This window comes from Triturus cristatus, chromosome 10 (assembly GCF_964204655.1).
Source record: "Triturus cristatus chromosome 10, aTriCri1.1, whole genome shotgun sequence".
Lineage (NCBI taxonomy): Eukaryota > Metazoa > Chordata > Amphibia > Caudata > Salamandridae > Triturus > Triturus cristatus.
Window position 1 is genome coordinate 373317300 of NC_140593.1, and position 22990 is coordinate 373340289.

Consider the following 22990-nt stretch of genomic DNA (forward strand, 5'->3'; position numbering starts at 1 on the left):
GCCCAGTCGATGGTAATCTTGTCTTGCCCAGGTTTCTTGGAAACAACAAATTTGGTGAAGATCTATGAAGGAACCCCAAATTGGGCAATCAAGCTTGCTGGGTAGGCCAGCTAAATTCCATGAAAGCACCTTATGTTTTGTTATACAATTGGAAGAGGGTGGTAGATTTTTATAAGGAGGTGGCACAGGCAGAGTCGGAGAAATAGGGGTGGTGATAGGAAGAGAAATAGAAACAGGGGAAAAAGGATGATGATTAGAAGGTGGAAGCAATGGGGGCAATGAAACAGAAATGGAGCCTTCCTGTGGAAGTCAATCGACATCCTCAAGGCAGGCAAACCTGTTGAAAGTTGGATAGCCAGCAGACATAGGCTCGACGAAATGTACGTGCCTGGGCCTGCCTCTGGCCGCGTTGCCCCTAGGTTTTGACCAATTATCATCTATGTCATCCGGAATAGAAATGTGGAGAGGGGGATAGAAGAAAGACAGGGGAAGGGAGTTAATAAGAGAAGTGCTGTTACCACCAGTCCAATTAAGAATATAGGGAGCTGTTAAGCGGTTGCTAAAATTAACCAGAATACAATCACCCTTGATATTCTTTGTAGTGCTACCAAGCCAAGGAACCCTTCTTACCATTAAAACCTGTGACCTCACATTAGGAGGGAGAGGCCTATGCTTATTGAGCCAGTTAATGACTTTATTTTTTAGGGAAGCATAGGATTCAGTTGATGAGTTAGCAAGCTCCGGGACACCTGTTAGAACAACAACATAAGGTGAAGCCTCTGGTGGAAGATTAATTACGTTCCTCCTATTTATTGGGGCTGTACTTGGGTTGGTATTAGTCCTTGGACCTTTGTTATTTAGGTCCAAATCTGCGTATTGTAGGTTGGGTACTGTAGCTATGTTCTTAGTTTGGAATTGTAATTGACATTGAGGAGGCACAGGGGACGTATGTTGTGAGGCAGGGAGTAGCAGCAGAGAGGTAGTTGGATTAGATGGAGGAAGGGAACCCATAGGGGTAGGAAGGGATAAAGAATGTGAATCCGCTTTTCTTGCTTCGCATACAGCACATGGTTTGGCTCTGTTCACTGATACATTTGCCGGGGATGTAACAACCCTTTCTATTTCCTTAAGCCTAATATCAATTGCATCAAACCTAGCAGTCAATGAAATGAGGAGACCATTAATAGCAGATTGTACAATATCATTGTATCGACAGGAGGTCTCATCAGGTTCTGCAACACAATCAGAGACATGTATAGGAGTATTGGATGGCAATACAATGTGCTCTAATGGTGATTTGGGGGTGCAATTGTTGACTTGCGCTGGCCTAGGACATGTTGAAGTGCGAGCTTTATCAATGCTGGAATGGGATCTATCTAATCTAGGTTTTTTCCCTCTCTTGTTGGGCCCCGCGCGTTTCCTTTTTGGGACGGCTCCCTGCTCAATATACTGTGCTCCAGTTAACGACTGGTCCAATAATCGGGGGTGTCTAATGTGGTCCGCTCCCTCTGGTATTGGTTGAAGGGTATCTCTACGTGAGGGGGAACTGGATCTTAAATCACATAGAACCGATTCAATTGTACGGTCAATACTATCCATCAATGCTACTTGAGAGTCATCAAGGTTTGTGGGGGAGCCTGCAGAGGCAATTAAACCAAGGGATGACCTACGCGTACTGGCAATTCCGTCAGATAGACGCCTTTCTAGTATGTTCAATTCACCTTGGATTACAGAGTTCGCCCTAATGATAAAGTTATCCAGTGTTCCAGATATTATCGGTTGAGCTTTCAATAATTTACCTCGCGTATCCATAGTTACTTGCTGCCTTGTGCGGGGCGGAAAAATAGATGAAAGGGACAGGGCCCGGTCCGGTCTTGACCGTGCTTGAACGGGCTTAAACGGGCCCGCCCTTGGCCCGGGCTTCGCCCCGGACTACGCCCCGCAACGCGTCCCGCTACGCGATAGTAGGGGCGGGAGCTAAGTAGGAAGAGGAGGAGCCGGGAAGAGTGCCCAGGTGCGCTCAATCCAGTTGTACAGCAGCGCACCCTGGTCCTCGCAGTCCCAGCAGGTGACGGGCTCCAAGTGCAGGAAACAAGATATCTCCGTTAAAAGTCCTCGGTAACAAAGGCTAAAAGAGGAGCAGAGTTCTCCCGTGAACACGCCAGCGAGCGGCACTTGAAACAGTAACACATGAAAACACCATAAGAAAAGACTCCACACCCATTTAGAAAAAATAGTTTATATTTTTATGAGTAAAACAAGACCAAAACAACTAAAATCCAATAAGTAGAAGTCAAGATATGATTTTTTAGCTTTGCGCATGGACCGTAAGGATCTCAGAAGGTCCGCGTCCTTTTGCCCGCCCTAGAAATTGCGGCAGAGCCCAGCGGCATCAGTGTGCTCCAGGAACGGTTGCAATGCCCAGAATAGGAGGGTCTGGCGATTAACTAGATCTCTGCACTAAGCGGTGCTCAGGGATCCTGCTTGGTTCCTTGTAAGAGACCAGGTAGAATAGTTTTTTTGAAGGTTTATTGTCACTGTGGGAGGAGCTGCAGGCTCACGCCTCCATCTTCCTAGGCCACAACTCAATCCCCAGGTAAGATCTTCAAAAATACTTATAGATCCAAGCTAAAACAGGGGTTTTGTCTTTTTTTGTCAACTAAGCCACGAGCTCCGACTGACCTTAAGATGGAAACTGATCATGCAACAATGGTGACTATATCAGCACAATAGCGGGGAGTAATACAACATTTCTTCATGGCTCTCCCCTTAAAACACACCAGCGGAAAGTAAAGAGTCAAGACAGTAATCCAAAGCTGCATTTGTCTACCTAAAATGATACAGAACGTGCATGTTGATCGCCAGTGTACCTGTAGTAATCAGACACGTGTGCGCATTGCAGTAGTTATCATCGCACTGATGATCGCCGCATCTTGAGCTAGGCCTTTACTCACACGTTCAGTGCCCACAGAGGGGGACAATGCGCCTCCAATCGGAACTAACATGACCAGCCCGACCGGCACTGTAAGCAGCACTAATATCAGCGAACGCACTCGCTTAAACATGTTAAAATGGAGGCCCTGTATTAGTGAAGTTGGATCTTCCATTCAGCGTTGCAACAGCCTAATTACCTAATGTGGCTGTACAATAAGATCAAGTCACAATGCCAGTTTCTAAAACTAAGCCTACCAGGAAAATTATGCTGTATAGTGCAAGTGGTGCATAATGACCTACGATTTGCATAACTCTTTCGCCTAATGGTACGCACCAAATACAACACAAGGGGCACATCAATCTCCCAGTTCATTTGAATTTCAGGCCAACCCTGCATGTTCTCAGGATTAGTTTATTGAGGCACTGTGGTGCTAGACTGCCCACCCTTACCACTAAGGAGATATACCCTGGACACATATCACTGATGGCGTAAACACATCGTGAACAAAACTTGGGAAGGCCTCAAGGTACTGAAAGAAATTCTGGAAAGGACCCGACACAGAGATTACTTGGAGATACACTGTTTAACATCCGGCAGACCCATCAGTCTTACCAGCGAGACTCTATCAATACCAAAAGAAGCGTATTGAGTTATCAAAGCTGCCTTCTCAAAAGCACACCTCTCATTTAGACATGGCCGAAAAGGAAAATAAAAAAAAACCTAAAGAGGGACAAAGCCGACTAACCAAACCCAGACTCATGAATCAAAAATAAGCAGGACATTCATTCCACTATGGAAACAATCCTAAGAAAACTCGTGGATGTAAACAAATTAGCCAAGTCCACTAAAAGAAAACACTGACATCAAGCAAAATGAGATTTCTACAATCCACTAAGACATCAGAGAAACTAACACCAGAATTGAATAGGATCAGCTATTTGTAAGACTCGGATGCTAAAATGAGTAAATCCATCCAGGCGCTCAGTCTCACCACTAATTCACTTGCCAAACACCTCTCAGAGTTGGAAGACAGGAACAGATGTGGAAACCTCTGTATCTTTTCGATATCAGAAGGGGAAGAAGACTCAACGGAATCATGCATTGCCTTCCTAGAGAAATGGTATGCACAAGCAACAAACCTCACATTTGACAAACCCTTAGAATCTGACAGGGCCCACAGAGTCCCAACAAGGAAGCAATCAAACCAAAAATGTCCTATGCATATTGAATTCAAACCACTACAATATCGACATGCTGAATTGATCTCATCTTTCATGAGAAAACAATCACATACTATGGAAGGGTGACAAAATCTGCATATCTCAAGACTATTGTAAAGCCACTGTGGAAACAAGGAAAGGCTTTCTTAGCCCTCAGTCCAAGACTGAAAGCCATGAACTATCAGTTCTCTTTTTGCTGGCCCAGCAAAAAATTGCATCCTAGTTCAAGGCACTCCATACATCTTCACTGATCACAATACCCTCAGGAAATTCATAGACAAGAAAGAATAGTGCTAATGAACACCTCAAACCTCAGCCCATCTAATATGACATCCAAATATTAACTTCCTGTTTGAGCTCTATTTAGATGGTGCTGATGTGATAGATGCTCCAATGTGACCTGGTTACACTGCCTTCAGGGAAGATCTGAAACCAAGAAAACCATTCAAGAAAAAGAAAAAAGACAATCGCCAGAAGAACCAGCTAAGTGATGTATTATAGGGTATTTCATACATTGCCTGTTTCTTTTATTTCGACTATAGACTGGTGGCCTTACAGTTCAGTCGGCCAAACTGGTCATACACACTGTACAAGAGAGATGATGGCAATCTTGCATACCTACTATAAATGGAAAATCATCAGTACTAACCAGGTTTATATCAGTTATAGAGTAAGTGCCAGAAGACCTGTAGATTCACTAGGCTTGATGTTATAATTGTTCTAAGGTAGAGCTACACATCAATTCCTTGTAGTTTAAGAATGTAGCAAATAATTAGTCCGTTAGAGGTCTTTGCTTTAACTCCACCTGTTACATGCAGATAATTAGTCTTGAAACTCTTATTCCCTGGAGGAATGGTTCTTTCTCCTATCGCCATGCATATTCGCTATTTGGGGGCGGGCAATGGAAGGATAGTACAGTTTAGTTCAGTATGCTATTTGCTTATGTTTTCTATCATTTACTAAGTACATTTTAGCTCTTGTATTCCTTCTGTCAGCACACACACAATCTAACCATATTCTACCTATAGTTAGACAGCTTATATCCATCTACCCACACTATCTTTTAGTGAGCTCTCTTGCATAGACCATATGCTAAACTCTAAAGATGACATCGTCACAACAGAACGTTAAGATAATATCTCTGAATGTAAAAGGTCTCAATCATCCAGTCAAAAAGAAGGAAATCCTTGACTACATTTGTGAGCAGAAAGGCAACACCATTTTTATGCAAGAAACAAAGAGTGACCTCACACAACTCAGCTCACTTAGAAACTATTAATACTCCAATGTAGCAGGCGCTGCAGCTCTAGGTAAAGAAAACAGTGTATTAACACTCATCTCAAAGAAATCCAAAATTGATCTGGTCCCAAGCACATCTGACCCACAGGAAAGATGGATCATATACAAATTAACCACATACAACAAGGAATTATTTGTTGCCAATATATATGTACCCACCAAAGATGACCCTTCCTTCTGGGAGGAACTCTCAATACAACTCAAATTGATTCCCGACACAGTCCCACTTATACTTTCAGGTGATTTTAACTTACCCCGCAAAAGATGGAAAATCACAGTGCCCTTTTCGACCTAACAAGTCACACAAAGCACTCAGAACCTTATGCAGGGAGTTCAATCTGATTGATGCCTGGAGAACACAGAACGCTACAGAAAGGGATTATACTTTCTACTCATTCCCCATTAACTCATACTCACGCATTGAGTACCTACTTATATCTGGAAAACGCCATAAACAAGATCGACCAGACTACCATCGAGCCACGGGTGATTTCATATCAATCCTCTGTCAGCCTATCCATTATTGACTATGTACCTTGCACAAAACAGCCTCTTTGGAGATTCAACTATGAAATCATTGCGTTGGGAAACAATAAGTAACTCATTGAAGAGGCCATTATAAACCTACACAATGAAAACAAAATAGGGGGTACCTCAGATGTAACACTGGGAAGCTTTAAAAACAACAATAAGAGGAGTGATCCTCAAAAAAAGGTGCAACATGAAGAAAGAGGCTCATAAAAACCTCCAAAAATTAGAAAAAGAAATCGCAGAATTGGAGAGACAACACATTGCCTACAGAGATAGCATCCTCCTAAATAAAATAGTGAATAAGAAATACGAGCAAAATTAAAATAGTAAGTACCAGAGTGGGCATCTGGATCAACAAACAAAAAGCATCAGACTATGCAACTCTAATAAAGCTGGGAGGCTCTAGCATCATACTTGAAATTCAAACTCCAATAATACACAATTAACTCACTAAAAGATATGGATGGCTCCATATATACCAACCCGAACAAAATATCAGAAATATTTAAAGAATTTTATTCAAATCTATACGATAAAAACACTACTTTGGATCACTCAAAATGCCAACTAGTAATAGAACCCATATCACCTAAGGGAAAACAATGACATATCAGGCCTCCAATTTGCCAATACCACAGTCAAAATTACTGCATATGCAGATGACGTACTGGTTATTTCTGAGAATTCAAGCATGACAATACTGGCCTTAATGTCCTCAATAAAAAGATTCTCTGAGATTTCTGGATATACACTGAACAAAGATAAAACAGAGGTTAAACTTCTTAATAACCATGGTAACAAAGATGTTATTGGAAAACTAGGGATTGACATGGCAACCAGGTTGCATTAAATTCTTAGGACTCAAATTCACCAAGGACTTATTACAACACTGAAGTCTAATGAAATACCCTTATTAAAAAATCACCTCACTATTAGATGGTTGGTCAGCCAAGTTCTTGTCCCGGTGGGATAGAGTTGAAACTTAAAAAATAATGATTATGCCATTGATTAACTATCTTATTAACATGCTCCCAATGACCTTGTCTAAGGATTTCACAAAAAAGATAGACAAAACCTTTAATACCTTCCTCTGGCAAGGGAAGAAACCAAAAATCTCCCTTAAAAAAACTTTTTGGCTAAAGAGAGAGGGGGCTAGGCCTATCCAATTTAAGAAACTATCAACGAGCATAACTTTGTAAACAGGGCTTCTACTGATTTGTAAATGACTTAGAATATCAACCAACATGGGTGAATATAGAAAAATCACTCCTAAACACCCTTCCAGTTTCTGAAATCGTACAAATGCATACCGCCCACCTCCCACACTCTAAATATATAATCATCCAGAATACGAATCAAGCTCTTTTGCAACTAGATTGTCATTCTCAGATCAAAATAAGCAGTTCCAACTTGACCTCCTTATGGTATAATCCCAAATGTAAAATAGATGGTCAACTGACATACTGGCAAAACTGGTCGAATAAAGGCATCAACTTGTTCAAAGACATCTTTGTGAATAGTCTACCCCCACCTTTTTCTAGCCTGCAAACACATTTTAGCCTAGATAATTTGGACTTCTACAAATTCCTAAAATTAAAAGTGCAGATCACAAAATATTCAATACATTTTACAAATTCCTCTATTCTCTTGCTGGTGGGTCATGTTCTAAAATCCGGAGATACGTTTTCTAAAATATACAAACTACTATTCCCAAACCCGTGCAAGTCTCATGTTCGTACCGAAATAAAATGGGAATCAGAACTAAATACCAGAAACATAGTTTTTGACTGGAAAAGTATACATAAAATCCCTTTTACAAACAAGATCTCACCTTCGCTATCCCAAGCAAAATATATGATTATTAATAGAACATACCATGAGCACCATCTAGAATTTATGAACTTAATTTTAGTCAAAGCCCAACCTACTAGTACTGCAACCGGCATGAGGGAGATTTGGCCCATATGCTATTCCATTGTCCGATCATACAAACCTACTGGGACAAGATCTATGGCTGTATAAAAAATACCATTAACACTGAGTCCACCAGAGAATTCTCCTACATTCTCCTGGGCTAGCTAGACCCTTCACTAGAAAATGAAAATTATCGCTGTCTCCTGGACCTAATGTTTACACTTGCATGTAAAGTAATTCTTAACAACTGGAAAAACACCAAGATATTGTCCTTCAGGATGTCGCAAGAATGGCTCTCCTTCCTTAGAGGTACTGACACTATCTCACTACAACTATCTCCATGGCGACCTCCACTTAGACAGATGTGGGGCTCACTTGATGCCACTTCCTTCAACTATAAACCCCCCTGAAAACTCTTGACACCCATACTACACACTTCAAGGTACTGTTGCTTTACACTTTTACAGCCACACAAAAGAAGTCCACTTTATGGTTACACTATTACAACCACACAAAAGAAGTCCACTTTATGATATAACTCAACTAGGGCATCAGGTCATTACATATCGCTTAACTAGTGCTGACAACGTAATGTTTATACTCACTTTTACTTTTTTCTTTGCTTACACCATGTGCATATCTATGACATGCTTCACACTCTATACAAGTCTATGATTATTACAGAAGAGGATGTGTACGGGTCAATTGTGTGGTATATGATATTTATGGTAGATAAGTTTGTGATAAAAAGGGGATATGATATACATGTGAACATGTAAAAGGTACACGAGTATGAGTAATGCAGTATGGTTACTGCAATGAAATCCTGTTTGGTTCTTATATGTATCAAATCTGAATAATATGTAAACTGATACACAATTGCCCTCCACCTTATCTTCTGTAACCCCTTTTATGAGCGTGTTTGTTTTAATGCAACCGTGTTTTATTCATTTGCAGATTCATTTATATTGCCTTGTCCTTTTGCTTGTCCAGTTTTCTTTTTGGAAAAACTCAATGAAATTACTTGAAATTAAAAAGAGGTTATGATTTATAAATGAATAAACCATTTTGTAGTGCTTAGAAATAAATAGCTCCAACTGGAGCTATCTGGTTGGGCTTGACGAGGGCAAATGTAAAACTTCAGGGCAACTGTGATAGTGCACAGGTAAGATACAGGGACCAGCCTTGGCTGGTTGAACAGTACCTGGAATGTGTCGAGGGCGATGCATAGACCTAAGGCGGTGATGCGTCGCTGCATATCCTACAGCTGTAGGGAATGCCTCTGCATCGAACCGCTGGGCTGTAGGTGATGGGAGCAGCATTAAGAGATGTATTGGCGCCGAGCATTGCAAAATCGGAGCTGCGTCAGAAACAGGGTACGATGCATTGCGCAGTCGGTGATGCGTTGTCCACGGTCCATGCAGTAGGGGTGATGTGTCGGTGTCGAGGGAAACATCCTGGTTCCAATCAGTGCAATGTCGATGAGTGAATTTTCTTGGTTGCAGCACTTGGTACTCACTTCCATGGGCCCAGGACTGGATTGGCACCACTATGCAGAGCAGGACTCACAGCAGACAGAGTCCAGGTGCTAGTTGCAGGTTGAAGTGAGAAATCTGTGATTTTCCTGAGACTTCAGAAAACAGGAGGCAAGCCAACAAGCCATTGGTTCAGGGATGTACAGATGCAGGTGCTGTCCGCACTCCCAGGCAAGAGGGAACAGGCAGTAGACCTATAAAGCAACAAAGTTCAGAAAAGTGGCGGTTCCTCCAGCAGCACTTCCTGGTAGAATGTCCTCCGTTCCAGATGTTTTCTGAGTTGGTGGTGTGAGAGGTCCAGTAAGTATACATAGTTGTGCCTTTAAAGTGAGGCAGACTTCAAAGGGAGGCCTTTGAAATACACAAAGTCCTTGCCCTTCCCTACCTGACACCAGACTCACTACAGGGGGCAATATAGCCCTTTGTGTGGGGACAGGCACAGCCTGTTCATGTGTAAGTGTCAGATCCTACTTCCCATCCTGCCCAGAATAGCCTTAAGGATGTTGATGGTCCATTAGTCAGACCTAAGCTCCCTTTGTGTGTGGCTGTTTGGAGGGAATGCGCAAAGGCCAGCTGACATGCACCCCAGACGTGTATTCAGAGACAGGCAGAAGGGCCAGAATGGTTAAAGTAAGAGAATGCATTTTCATACTTGCAACATAAATTCCAACTTTACCATAAGTTGTGCTTTTAGATTGTGAGCCCAGAGAGACCAACCTTGAAAAGCCTATTTTTTCCCAATTGGAAACTACACTTATAAAGTGTTATAAGGTAATCCCAATTTTGACCTATGGGAGAGGTGGGCCTTGCAGCAGTGACAAATGGATGTAAGAGTTCTTCACTACCAGGACATGTAAAACTCAAAAGGACATGCCATACTATTTAAATAAACTGCATACTGCCCCCTGGGTCGTCCAGAACCTACCCTAGGGGTGACTTATAAGTATTAAAATGGAAGGTTTGTGCCTGGCAAGTGGGTTAACTTGTCAGGTCAACATAATAGTTTAAAAACTGCATACAGTCTCTGCAGTGGCAGACCAGAGATGTGTTTAAAGGGCTATTTAAGTGGGTGGCACAATCACTGCTGCAAGCCCACTTGGAGCATTTAATTTACAGTCCCTGGGAACAGGTGTTGCACTTTACTAGGGATTTATAAATAAATTAATTATGCCAATTGTGGATAAGCCAATGTTTCCATGTACAGAGCTCATGCACTTTAGCACTGGTAAAGTGCCCAGAGTCCTAAGGCCAACAAAGATGAATTCAGCAAAAAGGGGAGGAAGAAGGCAAAACTTTTAGGGTGACCCTGCAGAAAGGACCATTTCCAACATAAATATTTGGTAGAAAAGTATAGGACAAAGTAGAAAATACATTTCTGCCCACAGAATGCAGTGCTAGAATGTACAACATTATGACATATGTAGCCAGACAGGAGCAAGGAGTGAAGTGAGGATGCCTCCTCAGAAAGTCAATTATTAAATCACGTTAATGGTCAGATAGTCACCCTGGAGGAATCCCCAGCCACTGTATTATTATTTGTAAAACAAAGTAAATACACAAAGAAAAGACCACAATTATAAAGTCTAAGGTGTATGACAAAAAGAGTATCCATTTCAGATGAATCTGTATTAAATGGAGACCACGTACAAAGACTTAGGGCAAAAAGTGCATGATCATAACACTTGAATGAAGCTGGGAAATCTGGGTAAGAAGTGGTAAGACAGTCTTCTAATCTATCAAGGTCAGGATACATGGCATAATACCTGTTATATATATTTATATATCTTAACCAACTCACTGCATTAATAAACTGTCACTCATATAATGTCCAGGACAACATTTTCCCTACTAAATCAATGCAAAGAGTGATAATAATTTAGTGAAAGTAATTTAATTAATATTCCATAAAAAGGTAATTAAGTTTTAATGAAACTCCCTAAAGATTGGCATAACTAGGGTGTTAGACCTAATATGCGTGAGGTAGTGTTTCCCTAATTTCTTTGCTTTTTATTCTTGGGTTTTTACTGATTCTCTGTTTGTGGCCTTAGGGCCGTGGGAACTTTCCCACTGTAAATGCAGTGTTGAAGTATGCACACCCTTCATACACACACTAGGAAGTACTGCTTATTTGATGTTTTTAAACATGTCTCAAGCCTGCCATTCAAGAACTGTGAGTGTGCACTTGCACCTATGAGGTTTTTAAACATGTGTTAAGCTGGATCATGCTACCCTTTAGAGCACAAGATGGCTTTGGGTTTCTGACCCGGGTGATGAGACTTCAATTTAATGTACTCAGGTACTCCTCCCCAAAACTTTGTGATATTTGTAATTATAGCCCTGAGGAAGTCTGTAGCAGCATTGTCAGCAAAGACGAAACACACTTGAGCGCAATGTTGAAAAACAGATGTGGAAATAAAGAATAGACTGCTGATACTACGAACTAAACTTTGATTCATTGTCTGCACAGAGAATATTTCTCTCAGTAGAAGCAACGTGTCGGTTCCAAGATTTGGTAAGATTGCAATGCAAAGGCCAGTGTTGTCGTCGAGGATCCATTTGACGGATTTTGCGATGCAAAGTCCAGCGTCGAGGATGTGGCGCGCAGCCCAGGCGATGTCTCGGTTTTCATCCTGCTATGCAGAGTCCGTCATTGAGTATGCTGTTGGTGAGGGATGTGAGGGCCTTTTCCTAGGATGGCTTGCGCAGCAGTGGTTCTGATGGTGCAGCGAAGACAATGTGGCTCTTTGCAAAAGGTCCAGTCCACGCAGCAGTGGCACTTTGTCGGTTCTGCTTGGGTTTGCGCCGTGCAGCAAAAGAGATGCATCAGTTTCACTTGATCCACAGAGGCTGGCTGATCACCATAAGCCCACTTCCAAGGGTCCAGAAATGGGGTCGCACCACTTGGCAATGCATACTCACAGAAGGCAGAGTGCAGGTGTAAGATAGTTGGAAGCCTGGTATGTCCCTGAGGCTTCAGATCAGCCGCCAGTGAACCAGCCCCTGTACGTACTCTGGGTTCTGGATTCAAAGGATGCAGATCTAGTCCTTCTCATCCGTGTAAGAGGACAGCACGTAGCATATCAGCACAGGAGTGCAGCAGATCTTCAAAGCAGCATTCTAACAGAGTGACAGTCCTTTCAGCAGCACAGCAGTCCTTCTTCCTGGTAGTGTATCCACAGGTCCAGAAGTGTATTGAAGTGGTGGTATCGTCTGAGGTCCAGTTTTTATACCCAGCTGTGCCTTTTAAGTGGGGAGGTGCTTATAGAGGCATGCCTTTGAAGTGCACAGATGCCCTACTCTCTGTGCCCTGGCTCCAAAATAACTACAGGGGGTATGCAGCCCTTAGTGTGGAGGCAGGACATAGCCTACTAAAGTGTAAGTAGGGCTAGGTCCACCTCATCCTTGCCATCCTCCCAGTGATGGCCCCTCCAAGACAGCTAGGCTCCCCATTTTGTGTGGCTGCATAGGAGGAATAAACAAAGCCCAACTGTTGCCCTCACCCTGTCATGTGAACCAGAGACAGGATGCAGGCACCAAATGACTGAGGCAGAAAAATGGCAACTTTCTAAAAGTGTTATTTTTTTCAAAATTGTAAATTAAAACCCAACTTCACCATGTTAGGAATTTTCAATACAATTCCCAAGACACCAAACATGAACTGGTTACCTGATCCCATTTGGAAATTACACTTATAAAATGTAATAAGGCAACTCCAATATTAACCTATGGGTGAGTTAGGCTTTGCAGTAGTAAAACACAATTTTAGATGTTTTTTCACTACCAGGACTGGTAAAACTTAAAACTACATACCCAACTTTTTTAATATACTGCACCTCGCCCTCGGAGCTATCCGGGGCCTAACCTATGGGTGACTTGTATGTATTAACAAGCATTGGCATAGCCAATAGGTCTTGCTTTTGGGACCTTATAAGTATTTAGTTATGCAGCACAATATCCTTGGTGCAACAACATCCACTGTTGCATGGCTAAACACTTATATAAAGTCCCAAAAGCGAGACCTAATGGCTATGCCAATGCTTGTTTTTTTTTAATGGTCGAGTCCGTGTCTAAATGAATGCACTATATACCCGTCATCTTTAAATGTATTTAAACGAACGATGATTTATTTGGGGTTGGCTTTCAACAACGATGCTGCTTTCCAAAGAAGATGTGTTCATGGGGAAAGGGGTACATGTGACTGCCATTGACCAACAGAGTGGAGACATGGCAATGTTGAACCATTAACGAGAACAAATTATAAATGGACAAAACAAAACTTCACATCAAAAGCTATATCATTATTTCACACAGAACATTGTTAAAATTAATTCCTCAAAAATCTTTTTTCAAATATGTGTATTTTTCTACGAAATGAAAAGTTAAACGTTTCTGTTGACTTTCCCCGAACGCCCCGCGCCGTTATGATGGCTTCACAGTGATGCGTTTACCTCTGAGAAATGGCCGCCAGAGCTGCAAGTGAACCGGAAGTGCGATGCCTGACAACATGGCTGCCGCCGTAGCGTGAGGTCAAGGTGGAAAAATCCTCGAATGCGGTGCCCTGGGCGTCAGGCTGATTGTGGACTCGGAGCCTGCGATGGCTTTACTGCGGGGTACCAAGAGGTTCCTGACAACACCCAGGGGTAACGAACGTTTAGGTTAAGTGTGGTGGGAACACAGGAACACAATTAAGACAGGGAAGGTTGGCGGGCGGTTTAGCTGTGAGTTGGATGAATAGGTTACTAAATATGTTAATTGTGCAGTTTGTATATGTTTGTTTGAGGTGATGTAACAGAACAGGAGGAATATGTGGAGCATCGGCGGAAGAAGGAGCATGGTGGGTGGTGAGCTGGTGTGAGGTCTCACACTGACAATCCCTCATCGCGATCGCGATCACTGTAAAAGCGAAAGTGATTGCGATGACGCACACTAGGGATGCGTGCGCAGCAGCGGGGGGAGGGGTATGGTGCAGAAGGCTGGCACAGGATGGCTGGCCGAGAAGGGAGGGGCGAATGCGGGGAGCAGCTGTGCACGTGCACGCCATCGTGCACTGTAGCTTGTCGCCAGCACAAAAAGGTGGGTAGCACTTTCTAAACTCACCTACTAAATGTCTCGCCAGAACAGCCCATGCGCTGGGTCAGGCGAGACCTAAAAAGGAAGGTTTGGGCTTGTCAAAAGGTTTATTTGGGCAGGTCAAAATGGAAGTTTAAAAGTGCACACGTAAGCTCCAATGGCAGGTCTGAGGCAAGTTTAAAGTGTTCCTTAAGTAGGTAGCTGAATCAATGCTGCAGGCCCCCTATCAGCATTTAATTCCCTAGCCCTGAGCGCAGGTAGTACCACTTTACTAGGGACTTACAGGTAAATGAAATGTGCCAATTGAGAATAAGCCAATCACAACATGTTTTAAGCAGGGAGCACAAGCATTTTAGCGCTGGTTAGCAGCGGTAGAGTGCACAGAGCCCTAAAAGTAGCAAAAACATAGTCAGCAATCAGGAGGGTTGAAGGTCAAAAGTTAGGGGGAAAACCACACCAAGGATATCAGGTCTAAAACTGTAGAACTGCTATGAGTGCTCTGGGTTTACTACATCATTGACATGGTAAAAATACATCAAGGGCGGAATAAATGCCGGGCACTACTGCGGGCAAAAGTATGATAGTAGTTCTGCAGAGAAAGATACACAAAACAAATTGGTTGGGATGTTACTGCACAATATGCCTCATTTTGTCTTGTTGAACTCACAGAGGGCAGACAACCGAGCAGTAACTGTCATACTGCTGTTTGCTTTAACTTCATTATTTTAAATTTAATTTACAACCAACACTATAATATGTTATCTGCCTGACACCTTGTAAATATATATACATATATGTTCTTAATTTAGGGAAAGTTGTGCATCATAAATATAAAAGTGGACAACCAAAGGTGCGCCCTTTTAAATCTTCACACCAGCAGAATAATTCAACATCTTCTCAGCCGATGCATTAATCAAGTTTTCACACAGATCACAGTCCTGCAGTGAAAGACCAGAATAATGACCAATAATACATACCATGTACCATAAATGTTTTTATTTACTGTTGCAACAGGTCAGTCATCATAATCTATCTCTTTTAGACTGTCAATCAGATATGATCCTTATGGTCTGCTGCCGGGAGCTATATTGGTAAATAAAAACTCTGCACCAGAGCGGTAAACCAGAGCGATAGGCAAGGGATTAAAATGATGACGAGGACAGTTAATAACCTGCTTTGCCTGAGACTGAATAAAGGGCTTTGGCACTATCAGAACATTCCCCCACTGAGACTCGAATGTCCTAAATTAAATATTGAGAAACAGAACATTCACCATTGGAAGTTGGAGCAGAAGGCCTATACAAGTCATTACTGGCCCTGAGCCACATCAATGTCTTTAAAGGAGCTTTCAACATTCCAATGCATCAATTATAATTACATTACGCATATAAAAACAATGACTTTAAAATAGATTCACATTGTTGGGAAGGCGCGGGAGATGAACGACCTGTCACACTGGCAAAGCACAAAACTGCACAGTAAGTGTGAGTGAATGCAATTTTACAGTATGCAATGAAAAATTATTAAGATTCCTCTGCATATGTTTATGCTATTTAAGGCTTCAGGAATGAGTTCTGGACGCTTACAACTAAGTGGATGCTGTCAGTCGGGCCATTTAGCAGTGACACCTCAGTGAGCAATTAGACAAATGTGCATTGAAAATAGACTGGAATTCAAAAACCAATCTAAAAAACACACCACCAACATTGGTTCCACACTATATATGCACTAACCAGCACGACCATATGTTTATTTGTTGACAAATGTACTGATGGTGGACACTTTTCAGAGTTCAAGATAAAAATACTATACTCCAACGCTTGAGAGTCATCTTTAAGAACCTTAAAACATACCATTAACTGGGAAGTCATCTTGCTCATGCACAAGCAATATTAACAGTAATAAAATTGTAAAAAATGAATCATACTGATGTGGATGACTACAAAATGTGAAATATGCATCTACATGTTCATTAGATTTCGGACTGTATGTCGAGAGCTAGGGCACACTTCCCGATGCTTTCCTTTACTGGGACTTTTTCCTCTCTATCAGGAGGTTTTGTTAATTCAACCACGAGCAGAATAACAAACTGTACTTGAGATTATCAGACACTTACTTCGATGGGCAATTATTTAACATCTGTCTGTCTTCTTCACATGTTTATGACTCTTAAATGAAGTTGGTTAAAAAAATATCTCGACTTTCACAGAAAATTTGCATTCTAATTCCTTAGAGATGTGTAGCTACCTGATTTTCCCAAACCTGAGGGATTGTGTGTTTATTAAGGTTTGAAAAAATTGGCCTGGTGATGTCTACGCTGTATCTTTTCCACAAAGAGATAGAGGCATCAATTGTGGAATTAAAGAGGGATTGCTTTGACTGACTAGACTTGCGGATATGGGTTTGGACGAACATCATGGGTGTAAGGAGTTAGATCCATGCAAGATGTCTAGGATATACAATGATACATACAATGGAAGGTATCAAAATACAGACATTATAAATCTACTGCAATGTATTTACCTACCATGGGGTAATCTTGAAAATCTGGCATGGATCACTCCCTACTGACCCTACGATGGCCATCTCTCTTTAGACAGTCAGCAGATTAATGCTCGCTTGCGCTCACACAGCCCGTGCTTAGAAAATTCCAGACCTGAGGTTCTTCTCTATGCTTGGTAGCAAGTTTATTTCTGTTAATAATGCAGTACACATGGTCCGACTGAAAGCAGGGCTATACAGGAAGTCACTCCTATATTCCTATCGGTAGCATGGTACCTAATGTACGATTAAATCCATGAACATCACTGAAGGACTTATGTAATAAATGACCATTTTTCTCCAAAATAATCTTGCTGCCTACTAAAAGTGCAAATGTACATAGTTTGCTACTCCTTTTATTTGTAAAAGCCATCTTGCTGGTGTCATAGCCCATCACACATTGCTACAGCGGAAACGCATAATTAACTTACATATTGAAAAACAGGAGTATGCAAAGCAGTGGGTTTTAGGCACCGAGGCAACGGTGGCTGTCAATGGTGTGTGAGCTGGTGAGTCACGGAGGTATTTTTCACCATCAAAGGCAAACCGGGACTATTAGCACTGCTCCTCCTCAGCCACGTGGACCCATCACCCGGGCCGTGCACCCTTGCTCTCCACTGAGTCCGAAAATATCAAACATGCTGCCTTCCAATGTGCTGTTTCGAAATGATAACGGGTAATACACTAAGGTGTCTGCGGGGAGCCAGCTAGGAGCATAATTCGACCAAAAATGAAAACAATCCCCTCAGGAACAACTCCTGGCCCTCCCTGGCCATCGGGGTGTGACGTTTCACTGCTTCAGTGTGGGGAATGCACATTGCTTTCCCTAATTCTTAAAACTGAGATTTTTTAGAGAGTTCGAATCCGCGTGGTGTAAAAACAATCTAACATCTGCTTACAGATCACAAGTGTGAGGTTCCCTTGAGGTGCCTTTGAAATCACACTGCCAACACTTGTTCTAAATCTGCAGCCATGCACAGCCAACAAAAGTGTGAGGTGCAACCTTTCTGCCTTTTACAACGGAACGGTTATTTAAATTTTACAGAGCTTATATGACATGGTCGCCATGCCATAAACCTTCAGAACAGTAAAAACAATAATCAAATCAAGCTACCCATCTCTAGGCATAACATTACAGCGGCAGCCAATCAGCTCTGGTCTTTCAAAATCCATTTCTAAACCCCTTTAGGTTGAGTTTTACGTGGGCGGACTGTCCAAACATATAGTGGTGGTAGCCTGTTAATTGTGCTAGGGTGTCTAACAAGACAGACGTTTTCCACGTGGGAATGACCAAACGAAAGAATGAATGGGCAGATGAGCAAATGAATGGATGGTTTGGTGTAGCGCAGCTCCGTAAACCAGTTCGATACTGGCCAAATCACATAGTACCTCCAATTGCATGTTCCCAGTAGAAAAAGATTTCCCCCGGCTCTATCGGGTGAAAAGTGTTTTGTCTAATGAGCACAATGCAGCCACACCTAGGCTGTCAGGGTCACGTCAGATCAGGTGACAGCCTCTGGGCACCTGACCCCATCTGCTTGGACAGCCCAGCTGGCATTATGTTTAGTTTACATTGATGCGTCCTGTTGGTATACTGTTTCTTGTGTGTCCTTGGCTTATATTGGCTGTACACATATATCTCGGCTGGTATTTTAACGGGGACAGTACGGTAAGAGACACCTCTCCTTGGGGGTTGCAAGACTCACAGCACATGGCCCTTTATTTAAAAACAAACTACACGCCTAATGCTGCGGTCTAGACAGCAGACCCACCCGCCGAGTGCGTCCCGCTGACCCCACTGTGCAGGATGCCAACACTGACCCCTTCCCGTGTCGCCTGCCTGCTGCCCTCCCAGCCCCGGGGTACAGAAGCCCCAGAGCCGCGCACTCCCCCCTCTCCGCGGGCACGGCAGCGCGGGGACTCACCGGGCTGCTGCAGGTGCTGTTGTTCGCTGCGGAGCTGCTCTTCCTCCGGAGCGTCAGGCCGCTTCTCAGAAGGCCGGGCAGCTCGCGCAGCTTGTGCTTCAGCTGCACTTGCTGCTCACGGGCGCCGCGGCTCCGGGGGCCAGCCTCGCCCCCGCCGCTGCCCGTGGCCATGTCCTTGGAGGCGGCGGCGGAGGCGCATTCAGGCGGGGACAGCGTCCTCCCGCGCCCCAGCACGGTCATTCTTCATCGCTCGCCGTCTGCTCGGTGCCTGGTCCACATTGAGGGGATAGCGGCGCGGCAGTGCCCGCCAGTCGCGGTGGTTGCCCTTGGGTGCAACGTGCTAGTCCGAGAAACCGAGCTGGGATCGCATCCTGAGCGCACACGGCTCAAACATTACACTGTCAGCGTCGCTGGGATCCGAGCCGACTCCTCCCTCACCCGCCCCCGCCCTGGTTCACACCTTGCTGCTGCTGGGACAGACGCGCAGTGGAGGTGCAGCAGACTGCGCTCCTGGCACCTCACAGGCTCGGGGTGACCACCTACCAGGACTCTGAGGGGTGGCCTTGGGTTTCGAATTAGGAATCCAGAGACCATAACAGCCCCATGGTGTTGTTTATCCGCTTCAGTGGTCTTTCAGATGCTACCATTTCCCGAAATGTCAGTGTGTATCTATTTATAAAGAAGGGTTCCTTAATTAGGGGTGAGAAGTAGGGCTGGCTGTGCCGGGTGCCGTTCGTGTACGCAGTTCAATGAAGGACAATGTCCTAAGAAACCGGGCTACGGGTAATGCGCATGAATATGGTAAACTCATCATATTTAGGTCAACGTCATTGCTGATGTGCGCGTGATTGTACACTCTGTACAACCTTGAATATTGTTGCGTTTTGCAGCCACGTTTGCGTTGCACAATAAAAATTGCAAGTTCCCCTTGCCTCACAACGGGGGCCCCTATGAGGAAGCTGGTAATGGTCCATTAAACTGCGTCCCTATGAGGATAGTTGCCGGAATCTCTTCGTTTGGAGAAACACACCCGCATGCTACCTTTGTAGAAGTAAGAAGCAGGGACGTTGTAAAGTAAGGCATGGGGGAAGTGGGCAGTAAACAGGCCCCCACCTTCCAAGCCCCCACGAAAGTGAACTTTCTCACTATTAAACATCTCTCTAGGTACCTACGTGAGGGGAAATATTCTACACCTAAAGTGGAAAAAAATGGATACTGCTACTGCGTTCCGGGAGAAGCAGTGGGGTGCCGGTACCATGCCTTTGGGAAAACACTCATGTGGAACAAAAATAAGTGAATTAGAGAACATATAGTAGATATAATTTTACTAAGTGGCGCCCCCTGCATTTACAACTCAGTTGATAGTTGCGTGATAGTGTGGGAAGTACAATAGTGTTGGTGCCACCCTTTGACTTACAGAATTGGATTAGCCCTTGAACATTTCCAGAGCTCAAATCCTGCAAACATATTGATTGACACATTCGGAACAAAAAGCAGCTTGTCCTGCCCGGGTGCATTTCTAGAGCTATCCAATTATGTACAGCCCTGATTAAAAAAAAAAGTACAATTTAAAGGAGAGACTGTACCATTCAAAAACGAAGGGAAGTTGCTGAAGTCATTTAGGCGACACGAGACCCAGGAAGGGGGAGGGGCGAGGTCGCCCTTTGGACGTCTGGGGTGAGGTAACCTCACACAGGTGCGGGAACTCCCACACGCCACCTTTCTGTCCTATCTCTCCGCCCCATACAAACACACACACACGAACTCACTGCCTGCAGGCTGCTGGTGCGGTGGTGTCTCTTACAGTTCAAATAATGGCCCATCTGTGAACACGGCACGGGGGAAGAAGGTCCCGTAAAACCATTGTGTGTGTGCTCTCTAGCAAGGTTTTTTCACTATTAGGACGTCACTGTTAGAAGACATCGGCATTTAGCACTAATAATGCAATTTTAAAGGTATTTTCATAATGTTTACCAGAAAGTACAATACACAATTGTCAAACTCGGTACAAAGCTCAACAACTGGTAAGTGGTGATGGATAGATAGCCAGACAGACAGGCAGACAGGTAGATAGACAGCCAGGCAGACAGACGAGCAGGTATTCAGGCAGTCAGACAGACAGATACACAGGTAGATAATGTTACTTTGTATCTCCTGCCAGTCTTTGGACTGTGTATTTTGAGTATGATAACTCAATTGTAATTTTGGTAAACTTTATGAAATCATCTTTTAAAAACTGCATTTCAATGTGGGGAGTGATTCTGGCAAATCACTTTATCCCCCCCTGCCTAAAAATACTCGAATGTGACCTTTTGTAATGTAACCGGTGCTTATCTAAAGCGCTCCAATAGCTCCCGGTCGGTTCGCGCTGTATACATCTGCAAAAATACCTAAATAAATTGATCGACATCCCACCGGTTGCTTTATTTATCCAATAATGTGCCTGTCTTTAGGCGACTTTTTTTGTTTAACTGATCATTTCTCAAGGACAGTCCCTCTTTCATTGGTGAAACCTGTACAAACCCTAGTGTAAGTTACATGTACCCCACTTTGTACCTGTATTTGTCAATAGAGTGAAAGGTTTAAGTTGCTCCTACATAGATGTGAAAGAGAAGCCTCGTTAGTCACACAGTGTTTGAGGGTAACAAAACACTCATAACGCGGAAGCCACAGAAATGCTCGCGAGCCTTCAAGGATTTGCGCACCGGACGCGGCTCGAAGCTTTGATGGGAAATGGAGCCGCTTGGGTTCTGTTTTCGCAGCTGCTCCTTTATGTCCCGGCCAGGCGCCCTCTGTTTAAAATTACCTTTCGACCTGCTGCCGCAAGGTGACTGCTCTCGGAACATTAATTCTGCATGGAGCTTTGTCCCCCTGAGTATTGACTTGGCGCCTGACAATGCAGAGGTCATTATCTAAACGTGAAAAAATCAAAAGGAAGCCATTACGAGGGAGGACAAGTGAACAAAAATGGCAATAAGTTAAGAGCCTTTACATGAAGAGTCTGGTGGGATGATGGTCCTTGTTTCCATCCTGCCTCATGCATTTATTTTTATATTCCTAGGAAAAAATACAGTAACCACTGCTTAATCTTAGAAATGCTGTGTCAATTCCATTGGGAACACTGCTTCTCCACACATCCCAGGCTCAAGATGATGCCCAGAAATAGTCCATGTCCTAGTTCTAGCTCCTCTTGGCAGCACACCTCGTTTCTTCTTCCAAGTCTCTCAATGTCAATCACTTCCAAACCACTGCCGGCATCTTCAGGTGGTGGCCCATCTGGACGCCACCCTGCTCAAGCGGAAGACTCTCAGGCAGGGGTATGTGTCATCCTGTAGAGAAAGAGGGTAGCGACACATGTGGACATTTTTTTTCCACAAAGGAGGGTGCCCCAGAGAAGAAGTCCAAATCATTACAGTAGTTCCATGTAGTTTCTTTTATTCTTCAAATATAGTCAAAATTGGAAATCAGCCAACGCGTTTAGTTCCATACAGTGGAACTTCATCAGGGCAGTCATGTGCGCGAATAAAGATCCACAAAATCTCAAAATGGCCTCTAAGCCAAAAAGAATTAGAAAAAACAAATCCGTAGTCCTTGATATATTCAGTCTCGATCAATCATGAAACTCGATCAGTAATAACCAAACAATCCAAAATTGCGACGATCACTGGTAAGAAAAATTTGCAGTGCGAAGAAAGTTGAGGTCTCACAATCCTTGGTCAGATGTGGTCACATCCAGACATGATACTCTGGAGTGCTTAATTCAGGCGCCCGGCCAGTTAGCCCAAACACGAACCTTGGATTTCTTCTCTGGTGCACCCTCCTTTGTGAAAAAATTGTTTGTCTCTGGATGCAGTGGAACCATATTGCGGCAGGTTCCGGAGGAGTTTTGCACAGAACTTTGAATTGAATTTGAATAGGGATTTACGTGCGGGACGTATGGTCAGCCACTTTTGTGCTTTTGGATACACAACACATGTGGCCATTGCAGGCCCTAAATACCAACATTTACCTCCCGGCTGT

At 43.5% G+C, this 22990-nt stretch overlaps 1 protein-coding gene across 1 annotated transcript in view; it reads right to left on the reverse strand.

The window, feature by feature from the left end:
• RAPGEF5 (Rap guanine nucleotide exchange factor 5) overlaps positions 1-19404 on the reverse strand; it is a 970266-nt gene extending 950862 nt beyond the window's left edge. The window contains exon 1 of the mRNA XM_085631598.1: positions 18971-19404. Coding sequence (XP_085487724.1) covers positions 18971-19210 — 240 coding nt within the window. The 5' untranslated portion in view covers positions 19211-19404. The remainder of the gene's footprint in view (positions 1-18970) is intronic.
• Between the last annotated feature and the right edge of the window lie 3586 nt (positions 19405-22990).